Below are 13157 nucleotides of genomic sequence, written 5' to 3' on the forward strand. Positions count from 1 at the left end.
TGTCACCTTTGTTTCTTGACGTATCCTCTAACCACTGAACAATTTTCGTGAAAATCGATGAAGGTTCACCGAAATTGAAGGTAATCGTTGATTTTTACCTTCAGTGACTGCACTATACAAAATAAATTGCAATTTACTGATCTAAATGCGCGTAATTTGGAAGCTTATAAATTATGAAATGATATGTAGTCGCCAAATAATTAGTTTAACGCATTTTAAGTACAACTTTCTCTTAAGCCGGGAAGATAGGGTGGTTTTCTTGCGAAGGGGTTGTAGCTCAATAATCGAAATGCCCTTGATTTAATAGTTTATTCTTAGAGTATATAAGGTATAGGAATTATATCCGTAATACGATATATTTTAAGTTTTCTCAGCATCTTTCTCTTAAGTTAAATCAATTAAAGGGTTGTTTGGGGGTGAAGGGGATGAGCTCAAAAATCGAAACTATATAATTTCAAGAGCTCATAAACAGCTCGTAATTCTGCCGCAAAAACCGATTCAATATTCCTATTTTTAAGTAGTGGGGGGGGCTGACTCAGCCCCCCCCACTAGGGTATTAAATTCCTGCTCAGTGGAACGAGCTCAAAATTTTTAGTTTGCGGAATATGAGAGCTCATAAATAGCTCATAAATCAGGGCTATTTGTTTTTTAATTTTTGCAAGTGGGGGGGGCCAGCTCAACACGGGTAGAAATGACGATTTTCAAAGTTTAAAAACACATGTAAACAAAATAAGTTTTGAAATTGCAAACCTTCTTGGAAAGATCAAACCTTCTTCTATTATCAGATACCTATAAGAAATTTTGGCACGTTTTATTCTAAAATATTGTTTTTGTATTATTAATGAAGCGCATATGAGAGAACGGGCGATCGGGCTTGCATTGACAACTAAAAAATAATCTAATTCTAAAATGAAACAAGACCAAATTGCTTATCGGTTTCTGATAAAATAGGTGTTTTAAACCTAGAAAATCGTAATTTTTCGATTTTTTTCAGTTTCAAATTGTTTATAACTCGGAAACGATTAACTTTAGAGGAAAGTTACAAAAGACCTTTTTTATTCACAATGATCCAAGTAACCTAAAATAATAATGTCTACCCGGGCCGAAGAAATCGATTTTTATAAATTGTTTAATTTTTTTTTATAAATGTAGCAATAACTCCGAAATTATGGCATTTAGCTATAGGGAATATCATATGAAAAATAATCAGTATATCTCAGGAATATCAAAAGGCAAAAAAATATACAGGGTATTTCATTTGAAATAAGAAAGTTCATTAGATTTCCAGAAAATCGGAAGATTTGAAAACAATGTAGTTACCACTATAATATCGGCCGCATTAAAAGACCCTCGTCCACTAAAATCCATGTTGTAGCGGTTTCCGGTAAATTACCTCTGCCGACAAACGGAGACAGAAGATTCCTCAGATAATTTTAACAAAATTTAACTAAATTTACCTAGTCCGAAAATGCTTCCTAAGGGAGCTAGAGCTCTTTGAAGATGGCGTCTTGTAATTAGTTTTTGTTAAATATCTCCAGAACGCTTCTAGTTAGAAAAACTAAAATTGGTACGCATATTTATCTTCCAGAGATAAATCGATTCCATCCATTGTGAATTTCTAGTACCGGACATAGGCGTCCGTTTTGGGTAGGGCAACGGTTATTTTATCGCATAATTTTTTTGTCTTTAAATTCTAAGCATTTTTGACTCTGGATTATTAAATTCTGAGGTATTCTTGTACTAAAAGATGCTCTTGCTTTAAGTCGGTAGGACACACCCTTTACTAGAAAAATCGATTTAAAAATTTTTCGTCTCTTGAATTTGAAAAAAATTTTTTTCAAAAAAACGGTGTATTTTACAAAACTAAAGCAAGAGTAACTTTTAGTACCAGAATATCTCATAATTTAATATTCTAGTGTAAAAAATGCTTAAAAAGTAAAGACAAAAAAGTTATGCGGTAAAATAACTTTTGACCTACCCAAAACCAACGCATATGACCGCTACTAGAAACTCGCAATTAATCAAATCGATTCCTCTTTGAAATATAATTAAACGTACAAATTTTCGTTTTCCTAAAAAGCTTTTCTTGAATTTTTTTTTAATTCAAAAAACAAAAAATTTTCAAATCAATTTTTCTAGAACACGGTGTATCCTATAATCCTATCGACTTAAAGCAAGAGTACCTTTTAGTACTAGAATACCTCACAATTTAATAATCCAGAGTCAAAAGTGCTACAAAATTAAATTCAAAAAAGTTATGCGATAAATTACCCGTTGCCCTACCCAAAACGGACGCCTATGAAAGGTACTAGAAATTCACAACAGATGTAATTGATTTATCTCTAGAAGATAAATATGCGTACCAATTTTAATTTTTCTAACTAGAAGCGTTCTGGAGATATTTAACAAAAACTAATTACAAGACGCCATCTTCAAAGAGCTCTAACCCCCTTAGGAAGCATTTTCGGACTAGGTGAATTTAGTTAAATTGTCTTAAAATTATCTGAGGAATCCTGTCTTCGTTTGTCGGTAGAGTTTCGGGACACCCTGTATATTGTATACTAATCAAACTTCATACTATATTATAATAAAGATTAAAGCTATATTTTAAGTACCTATAAGTAGTATTTGCATTTAATGTCCTCTCTCAAAGATCCTTAGATATGAACCTGGATATTTATTCCTGTTTCATCGACTTGGAAAAAGCGTTAGACAGAGTCCGACATGAAAAACTAATAGAATTATTGAAAAACAGAGATATAGACAGACGAGACTTACGAATTATCATCAATCTGTATTGGAATCAAAAGGCCAATATAAATATAGACGAACAAGAGTCCGAGAATATTGATATAAAGAGAGGGGTAAGACAGGGTTGTGTACTGTCGCCGATACTGTTTAACGTGTACAGTGAAGCCATAATTCAGGAAGCGATAGCGGAACTAAGTGATGGAATCTCTATAAACGGAAGAATAGTAAATAACATAAGATTCGCTGATGACACCGTTATAATGGCAGACACCCTGGAGTCGCTACAAGAATTGTTAAATAGAATTAACGATTATTGCATTCGATATGGACTCAAAATAAACAAGAAAAAAACTAAATTTATGATTGTCTCAAAAACACAACATGGAAATGAAAGGTTAATACTAGAGCAAACCCAAATAGAAAAAGTAAAGACATACAAATATCTGGGAACCTGGGTTGATGACAAAAATGACCAAAGCAAAGAAATTAAAGTCCGAATTGAAACTGCAAGGCAAGCATTTGTAAAAATGAAGACACTGCTTACAAACAAAGACCTTCAGTTGCCTCTCAGATTGAGGGCTCTAAGATGCTACATATTTTCTATATTACTATACGGAATGGAAGCTTGGACATTGAAAAGGCAACACATAAGAAAAATAGAAGCGTTCGAGATGTGGTGTTACAGAAGAATGTTGAAAATTCAGTGGGTTCAAAGGATTACCAATGTTGAAGTGCTACGACGTTTAAATAGGGAGTTAGAAATTATGAACAGTACAAAAACAAGAAAACTAGAATATTTGGGTCACATTACCAGAGGAGAGAAATATGAGCTGCTGAGAGTTATTATGCAAGGAAGGATCCAAGGAAGAAGAAGCATAGGAAGAAGACGCATCTCCTGGCTGAGGAACCTTAGAGAATGGTTTAACTGTAGTTCATTACAACTGTTCAGAGCAGCAGCCAACAAAGTGACCATAGCCATTATGATATCCAACCTCCACTAGGAGATGGAACTTTAAGAAGAAGAAAGTAGTATTATTATCATCCAGCCTTCTGCGTCCAACGTTAAACATATGCTTCCCCTAATTTTTTCCAGTTCTATCGGTACTTCAGTTGAGCTTCCTGCGGTCAATTCCTAGCGACCCTTTTGACGTTGTCTTTCCATCGTGTAGGTTGGTCTACCTCTACTTTTTTTGTCTGGTCGTGGCCTCCACACTGTAATTTTTGAGTCCACCGACCGTCGTCATTCTAGCCACATGACCCGCCCAATTCCACTTTAGCCATGCTATTCGCTTTATGACACCTGGAACGCCTGTCCTTCTTCTGGTTTCCTTTCTAACCCTGTCTCTGAGAGTCAGTCTAAGTAGTGACCGTTCCATTCTTCTTTGGTTTACCACTCTACGTTGGGTTGCTGTGGACTGGGTTAGCGATAGTGTTTCGGCGCCGTAAATCATGACTGGAAGCACACATTGATCGAACGTCTTCTTTTTCAGCTAATTTGGCGTGTTGCTCTTGAAGATGTATGATAAGGTATAATTTAGGTAGTAGGTTGTAATTAAAAAAAAAGGTAAACAAATAAATTTACGCCAAGAAAATGTACCTTTTACTTGAACCCGCTTGTACTTTTTAATATTCTTGTTTACACAATTTTTTTTTCAGAATTTAATCATGGTCTGGAAAATTAAGTTAACTGTAGAAATTCCGCTGGTTCTGTCATTCATTAGCTTTCAATTAGTAGGTAAGTTTTAAATTTTATTACTTGTGATACATCAATCTGGTTTTCATTTGATACTAAGTAACACCTACATAAGTATGTGTATTCTGAGGCGTCTTTGCCAATTGATCTAAACCACCCTTAACAAGTTGGTTGCCGTAAGACACAAATGTTGTGTCTCATGTTGTTTTCGATAACAGCCGCGTGACACACCGTAGTTGTCTCGTTAGGAAAGAAACGTGAGCCTCATGGCCATTAGGACTGAGAGATAGAGATAGGACTACAAAGCCTATTCCTTACAGAAGATTCAGTACAAAATTAAAATAAGCAAATGCGTCAGATCTGACAATTCAATATTTTTGTTTCTATAGTTACAAAACTTGTATTTGGTGGCATCACGAATATTTGAGTGAAAATAATAATATGTCTATTTGAAAATATTAATACGTTTATTTCAATATAATTTATATTCGATTTTCGGAAAAATAGTATGTATACCTTGTAGAAAAAGCTACGTTCCCAGACTCCGTATTGCCTTCTCTCGGCTTGCGCCTCGAAGGCAATCTTTACATCGTCCGGGAATGTTAAGCTTTTCCTACTATGTACACAGTGTACTATAGGTCTGGATCCCGCGTATGAAAAAAAAGTTGATTAATAGCAAGCTGAAAATTTGTTAATAGCTTAAGGGTGTCTAGTCGGATAAACTTTGATATATGGGAACACTGTAACAGGGGCAGTTTTAATTGTGGAACAGGTTAAAAATTTGGAACGGACAGACCACGAAAACGGCACATTTATTTTGTCCGACAGAACAGACTTACACTCTCCGAACAGAGATTAAACTCTCATGCAAATATCAGACTGCTATTTATCACCTGTCATAATTCCTGTCATTTGACATATTCTACATGTTCCACTCATTAAAACGCCCATTTGGTGATAAATAGCAGTCTGATTTTTGCATGAGAGTTTAATCTCTGTTCGGAGAGTTTAAGTCTGTTGTGTCGGACAAAATACATGTGCCGTTTTCGTGGTCTGACCGTTCCAAATTTTTAACCTGTTACACAATTAAAACTTCCCCTGTTCCAGTGTTCCCATATATCAAAGTTTGTCCGACTAGACACCCTTAAGCTATTAACAAATTTTCAGCTTGATATAATTCAACTTTTTTTTCATACACGGGATCCAGACCTACTATTTCCAATCGCTATTTCATAACACAGACTGCTTTGATTCGTTACTATGACAACAACGTGCGATTTATTATGAAGTGACAAGTGCCAGTTGATTTTTAAATTGTTGGTTGTCAAACTTGCTTGGTGAGTTCGCAAATTAAAATATATGGATTCATATTTTGAATTATCCCACACATAGTATGATAAAATTGATCCAAAAGATGGCATAACCCAGACATCCAAAGTGAAAGTTCTCCTCCAACACCAAATTGTTCTATATGGTCCACATAATGTTCAGAAAAAAGTCACACCATTTTCAGCGTCGGGTTTGGGGGGTAGAGGGGGAGAAATCGGTAAATTTGTAGTTTTTTGCGTTTTTCGTCAATATTTCTGAAACTATGCGGTTTGACATGAACAACCTTCTATACAAAAATGTTCTACATTAAATTTTAAATAAAAAAGGTCTAATGCATAATACTTCTAAAATGAACGGTTCCAAAGTTACAGAGGTAGTATAGTATAATTGGTCCAAAAAAGGCCTAACCCAGACATCAAAAATAAAAGTTTTGCTCCAATACCAAATTGTTCTATATGGTCGACATATGGTTCAGTAAAAAGTTACACCATTTTGAGCGTCCGGTTTGGGGGGGGAGATGGGGGAGAAGTCGGTAAATTAGTAGTGTTTTTAGGTTTTTCGTCAATATTTCTAAAACTATGCTTTAGCGTTAACAATATTCTATACAAAACTATTCTACATAAAATTTAAAACAAAAAAGGTCCTATACATAATTGCTATAAAGTCAACGGTTCCAGAGTTACGGAGGGTGAAAATTGGAGGTTTTCGATACTTTTTATATTTTTTGGGCAATTGATGATGCTTTTGGGTGGTGTAGTTGACGTTTCTTCAAGGGCTTATCACTAACATTCCATCGGCCACTGAAATAGCATATTTGATTTATAAAACCCAATCCTGTTAAAGAAAATCAGTAGGAAATTGCCCAAAAAATATAAAAAGTATCGAAAACCTCCACTTTTCACCCTCCGTAACTCTGGAACCGTTGATTTTATAACAATTATGTATAAGACCTTTTTTGTTTTAAATTTTATGTAGACCATTTTTGTATAGAAAATTGTTTACGCTAAAGCATAGTTTTAGAAATATTGACGAAAAACTTAAAAAAACTACTAATTCACCGACTTCTCCCCCATCTCCCCCCAAACCGGACGCTCAAAATGGTGTAACTTTTTAATGAACAATATTTGGACCATATAGAACAATTTGGTGTTGGAGGAAAAGTTTTACTTCGGATGTTTAGGTTAGGCCTTTTTTTGGACCAATTATATTATACTACCTCCGTAATTTTGAAACCGTTTATTTTAGAAGGATTATGCATAGGGCCTTTTTTATTTCAAATTTAATGTAGAACATTTTTGTACAGAAAGTTGTTTATGCTAAATCGTATAGTTTTAGAAATATTTACGAAAAACGTAAAAAACTACGAATTTACCGATTTCTCCCCCCTCTCCCCCCCAAACCCGACGCTCAAAATGGTGTGATTTTTTTCTAAACATTATGTGGACCATATAGAACAATTTGGTGTTGGAGGATAACTTTCACTTTTGATGTCTGGGTTTGGGTTTAGTTATACCATACTAACAGAAAATTAAATTCCAGAGGAAATTTTAGAAGCAACAAAGAAAGCAACTTACGATATGTTGCTAGAAAAATCAAATTAAAAATCAAAAGAATTAAATTACATAAAAGTGTTGGTCTTAAAAAATATTGTACGTCACATATCGATCGAAAATTAGTGTTTTTCAGGTCTCGCCAAGCTTCCGGGGCTCGCCTGCGGCTCGGCCTGGAATCTACTTGGCTCGGCCTGAAAAACACCACTTTCCGGTCTTGGAACATATAAATAACTATTATATACTTAATTCTTCTTTTTCTTCTTTCTCTTGAAATTCCTTAATAGTCTTGCGCCTGTTCCATCTTCGGATGCCTCGTCATCAGATATCCAGGTTGCCACTCCATCTTTTCCTTGGCCTTCCGATACTCCTTTGGCCGTTTGATTCTAGCCATTTCGGCTTCCTATTCTTAATTCGAAAAGGAGAAACCAGCTTGTTCTAGATTGAACCTACATATCTACACTCCCCTTCTGATGGCCGCATATGTTATATAATAGAGGTCATAGTAGGGCATATAGCCCAGTCGGGATACCATTTGACCTTGCATTAGGAGCTGCCCTAAAATTTATTTTTCTAATCTTTAGGGGGCGTCCATAGTAGTATAAATTTAAAATCTCGACTGAATTTGACTGTTGCGTTAGCCGTCATCTTGATTTTTAACGAGAACCGGTTTTGCTCAATATCTCCGCCATTTTCAACTTTTCGACAAAAAATACAGAAACTAAAATTGCTGAGAATGCGATTTTCTATAATTTCGTTTATTATAATTTTTTTCGTGAGGTCCATATTTTTCGAGTTATGGGGAAAAAATAGCGACAGTTAAAGCATAATTATTGATTTATTTAATTATCTCGTTTATTATTAGTTTTGCAACAAATTTTAACCTATAAAAAAATGAAGAGAATTAAATTTTGTACAATTTTGATCCCTTTCATTTTTTTGATAAAATCAATATTTAAGATAGTACGTAGGCGCAAGCGTAAGACCCAATTGATTTTAAAGCAATTGTTTTTGTTCAATCTCTTCCCCATTTTCAACTTTTCGACAAAAAGTGTAAGGACTAAAATTGTTGCAATTACGATTTACTACAATTTTTCGAGAGAACCAGTGGCGGGTCTAAGAGGGGGGATGGGAAAATTCCCCCAAACGGGGTCCAAAATTAAAAAAAAAATTGTTGAAATATTAAAATATGTTAGCTGACATGAAACTTAATTATCGACAGACAAATTCAACCAATAAAACTCGCTAGTTAATAAAATTAAGTGAACTTAATGCAATAAGTTATTATTTATGTCTTTTATGTATTTAATTGATGGATTCGACCGTTACTTGATGGAAGTTCATTTTATCTAACAATAAAAAAACTGAAAACGTTTGTTTTCTATACTTCCACAAAATTTATTATATCTAAGTGACTACAGCTGTTTCGGCGGAGTGCCTTTCTCAAGTAATATAGTTTACAATGTGTTTGCCTTTTTAATCTTCAACTGAAGAGGTTGAGGAGTGGGGAGCTGTTTGTCTCGAGTTGGTCATTCAGAATTATATCTGTATTTTTCAGTTTATTAATTTCCATAGATTCTAAAAAAGATAGCTTAAGGCCTTTATTTTGAATATGTAGAATTTTAAACTCTTCATTGAAAGAATGATTATGATCTAGAAGGTGAAGTGCGTATGTAGAAGTGTCTGTTTTTCTATTGTTGAATGCCCTTTTGTGTTCTGCTATCCGTTTGTCAAAAGTTCTGCCAGTTTGACCGATGTACGTTTTCGGACAGTCACCACAAGTTAGTTTGTACACACCACTCTGTAGTTGCTTTCTCTTTCGGCTTTTATTGTTCTTAATATATTTGCTTAAGTTGTTGTTAGTTCTGAAAGCTGGTGTTATTCCTTTCTTTTTTATGTATCTGGCTATTGTTGTTGTTATCTTGCCAGTATATGTGAGAGAGCAGAAGGTACTGGGTTCTTTCTGTGGTGGTGGATACACTAATTTCAGGGCTTTCTTATGGAGTTTTTGGTTTAAAATTTTGTTAACTGTTTGTTCGTTATAGCCGTTGTTTACTGCTATTTGTTTACCTCTTCAGTTGAAGATTAAAAAGGCAAACACATTGTAAACTATATTACTTGAGAAAGGCACTCCGCCGAAACAGCTGTAGTCACTTAGATATAATAAATTTTGTGGAAGTATAGAAAACAAACGTTTTCAGTTTTTTTATTGTTAGATTTTATGTACTTAGTTTGGTTGATGTTTCATTGGAAGTTTCAAAAATTGTATAAAATATAATTCTCTTTATTTTTGTTTATGTACAATTATGTCGTAATGTTAATAATAAATGAGACAATTCAATAATTATGCTTCCCCTCCGCTTCCAGTATTTTCCTCCTTAACTCGGAGAATATTGATCGCATAAAAAATTGTGGAAAAGAAATTGTAGGAAATTGCGTTTCCAACAATTTTACTTCCTACCGTTTTTGTCGAAAAGTTGAAAATGGCGGAGATATTAAGCAACAGCGGTTCTCCTTTAAAATCAATATGGCGGCTAATGTAACCGCGAAATTCAGTCGAGATTTTAAATGTACACTAGTATTGATCTCCGCTAAAGGATAGAATTATAAAATTTGGGGCAGCTCGGAAAAAAGATTTAATTCAGTAATTATGCTCCCCCCACCACTTTTTATTATTTTTCCACTTACTCGGAAATATCAACCGCATGAAAAAAATTGTTAAAAAGAAATTGTAGGAAATCAATTTGGAACAATTTAAGTTGAAAATGGCGTAAATATTGAACAAAAACAATTGCTACAAAATCAATCAGGTCTTACGCTCGCGCCATTATCGCATACATACTACCTTAAATATTACCTTTAGCAAAAAAATAAAAGAAACTAAACTTGTGTAGAATTCAATTCTCTCTATTTTTGTATAGAAACATTTTTGTCGTAAAACTAACAATAAACGAGATAATTAAATAATTATGCTCTATTTATATATAACTGTCATTATTTTCCGCTATAACTCGGAAAATATCGATGGCACGAAAAAATTGTAAAAATATAAATGATAGAAAATTACATTTTCAACAATTTTTGTTGTTATACTTTTTGTCTAAAAGTTGAAAATGGCGGAGATATTGAGCAAAATCGGTTCTCGTTTAAAATCAAGATGGCGGCTAACGCAATGGCGGAATTCAGTCGAGATTTTAAATTTACACTACTATTGACTCCCTAATGATTAAAAAAATAAAATTTGGCGCAGCTCCTAATGCAAGGTTAGGCCTGTTATTCGTCTAACCCGACTGGACTAATAAAGCAACAATAACATTTTAGGTTTATAGACAAGGCGAAAACGGCGGGTTCGAAGGGGAAAATATTCCCATGAGATTTTTTTGCATAATCACATTAGTGAGACATCCCAGAATAAGGTTCAAGAAGTCGCCCAAGTGAAAAGTGGGCTAATTTTTTTTTAACAATTTTTTTTTTATCAAATTGCAAGAATCAATATTTTTGGCCCGAACAATTTTTTATTTAATTTTTTGGACCATTCTGGACAAAAAAGGTCTCTTATAATTTTTCTCTAAAGTTAATCGTTTTCGACTTATAAGCAATTTAAAATTGAAAAAAACGAAAAATGGCGATTTTCAAGGCTTAATTACTCGGTTAAAAGTTATTATTATGAAAGTCAGAAAGTGACTAAATCAAAGTTTAAAGCCTCCCCTACAAGATCCTGAAGAAATTTTTGTCATTATTTCATTACTAAGCTGTTATTTTTAAGTAATAATAATAAGCGCCATGCACGTGTGCGGGGCTGTAAATGCTGAGTGCGAGAGAGAAGCTATTCCAGCAGTCCAATTGTGCATCTTACTCGCACTCACATTTACAGCAGGGTCAATACGATACAACCACTCATTGTTATTAATTAAAAATAACAGCTTAGTAGTAAATTAATGACACAGATTTCTTCAGGATCATGTAACGGCGACTTTAAACTTTGATTTAGTCACTTTCTGACTTTCAAAATAATAATTTTTGACCGAGTTATTAAGCCTTAAAAATGGCCATTTTCGCGTTTTTCAAATTTTAACTTGCTTATAACTCGAAAAAGATCAACTTTAGAGAAAAATTATAAGAGACCTTTTTTGTCCAGAATGGTTCAAAAAAACTAAAAAAAATTAGTCCGGGCCAAAATATTGATTTTTTCAATTTGATTAAAAAAAAATTGTTAAAAAAAAATTGGCCCACTTTTCTCGTGGGCGACTTCTTGAACCTTATTCTGGGATGTTTCACGAATGTGATTATGCAAAAATATCTCATGGGAATATTTTTCCCAAAGAACCCGCCGTTTCCGCCTTGTCTATTAGAAAAATCCTTCACTAAATATTACGAATGTGGTACAAACTTATAATTGCCTTTTAACTTACGTTCTTAACACAAAATACTTTAAATACTCACTATTATATTATGAAACTTTCCTTACTATATTCAAAATGTAATTAAATTTGATTTTGCAGAAGCGGTTTTACTGAACCTTATTATATTTCGTACGTGTTACGTCCTTCTGGGTCACGACAAAACAGAGTGCGGCTATCTGGGAAACACCAACAATGAAACTATTACGGAAAACTTGGAAGAGGAGGTTCAGCCTTATGCTAATACCATAATGATGGTGAGAACAGCGACCGAGCAGTCCTTTAATTTATTGTTGTGTATGTTGGTAGGACCGTGGTCCGATAAAATTGGAAGGAAACTGTTTATCATTACGAGTCTAGCAGGTAATTTAAAAACATCTCAATACTTTTTCCTCTCTTATCGCAAATCCTATACATTTTTAGAATAACATACTGACATTTTTCGAAACAATTTTACTAATTCTAATGGTGGGGGAGCCATATTGCAAGTTACTCGAGCGTGTTAGAAAATCACACGAGGAGAAACCTTGTACCCTGTGAATGTACCCCTACCATATAATATGGACTCTTAATACAGGAGCGTGCTTTGGCGGGAATCCGTAAAAAATATCCTTAGAAAAACCCTAAAATATCAGATTAAGACAGGGTAACTTACCCAAGTAGCACCGAACGGGTTTATTAAGTCTTTTAAGGATGCTTTAAAACTGTAGAATAAAACTAAAATTAAAACCATTTGGTTTTTAAGTAAACCTTAAGGTTGCAATAAATCCACTTTCAGCATAAAAGGGCCACTCTGAAAGAGGTCAATAAAACCAAAAATAAAAAACTTAAAACTTTGTTTTCTTAAGCAACTGGTTTTAAAGCTGCTGTGAAGGTGCTTTTAGAACCATGTTAAAAGACACTTTAAGTGCATTCAGTTTTATAGCAAACTTAAAAAGGTTTCTTAAATGGAGACTTTTAAAGACAATTTACCATATTAAATGATTCATTAAACCCTATACTCCATATAGGCGAACAAATTTTTACATGTGTTATGAGAGGTAGATAGCTTTTGCAACTATAAAATAATAAAAAGTACTTGGTTATTTCGGACTGTCAAGGTAGAAAAACACTTGCGCACCCAACTTTATTGATAATGTTGGGTGCAACAAAATTAGGGCTAAATAACTCACGCGCCCTAAAATTTCTGACTTTTGGTGATTAAAAAATAAAAATAAAAATTAAATCCGAAAAATATTAATTTGACATAAAAATAATTTTATCTACAATTTTAATGCTTTAATGTTAAAATAAATCGAATTTATGTCTTTACGATGCTTATTTATAGTTTTTGTGTAAGCCTTATATTATAATCAATCATGGCTTTCAGCATCTCCAGAAAGCAATATGGCCGAAACCCAAATAAAACTATTTGGTCTATCGACAGAGAATTGC

General features: G+C 33.8%; 1 protein-coding gene across 5 annotated transcripts in view; it reads left to right on the forward strand.

The window, feature by feature from the left end:
- The window catches only part of LOC126882041 (proton-coupled folate transporter-like), a 174077-nt gene that overhangs the window by 47619 nt on the left and 113301 nt on the right, over positions 1-13157 (forward strand). For all 5 annotated transcript variants that reach the window (XM_050646843.1, XM_050646840.1, XM_050646839.1 and 2 more), the window contains 2 exons: positions 4408-4486; positions 11826-12086. In XM_050646843.1, coding sequence (XP_050502800.1) covers positions 4417-4486; positions 11826-12086 — 331 coding nt within the window. In that variant the 5' untranslated portion in view covers positions 4408-4416. The remainder of the gene's footprint in view (positions 1-4407; positions 4487-11825; positions 12087-13157) is intronic.

The sequence above is a fragment of the Diabrotica virgifera genome, chromosome 3 (assembly GCF_917563875.1).
Source record: "Diabrotica virgifera virgifera chromosome 3, PGI_DIABVI_V3a".
NCBI lineage: Eukaryota > Metazoa > Arthropoda > Insecta > Coleoptera > Chrysomelidae > Diabrotica > Diabrotica virgifera.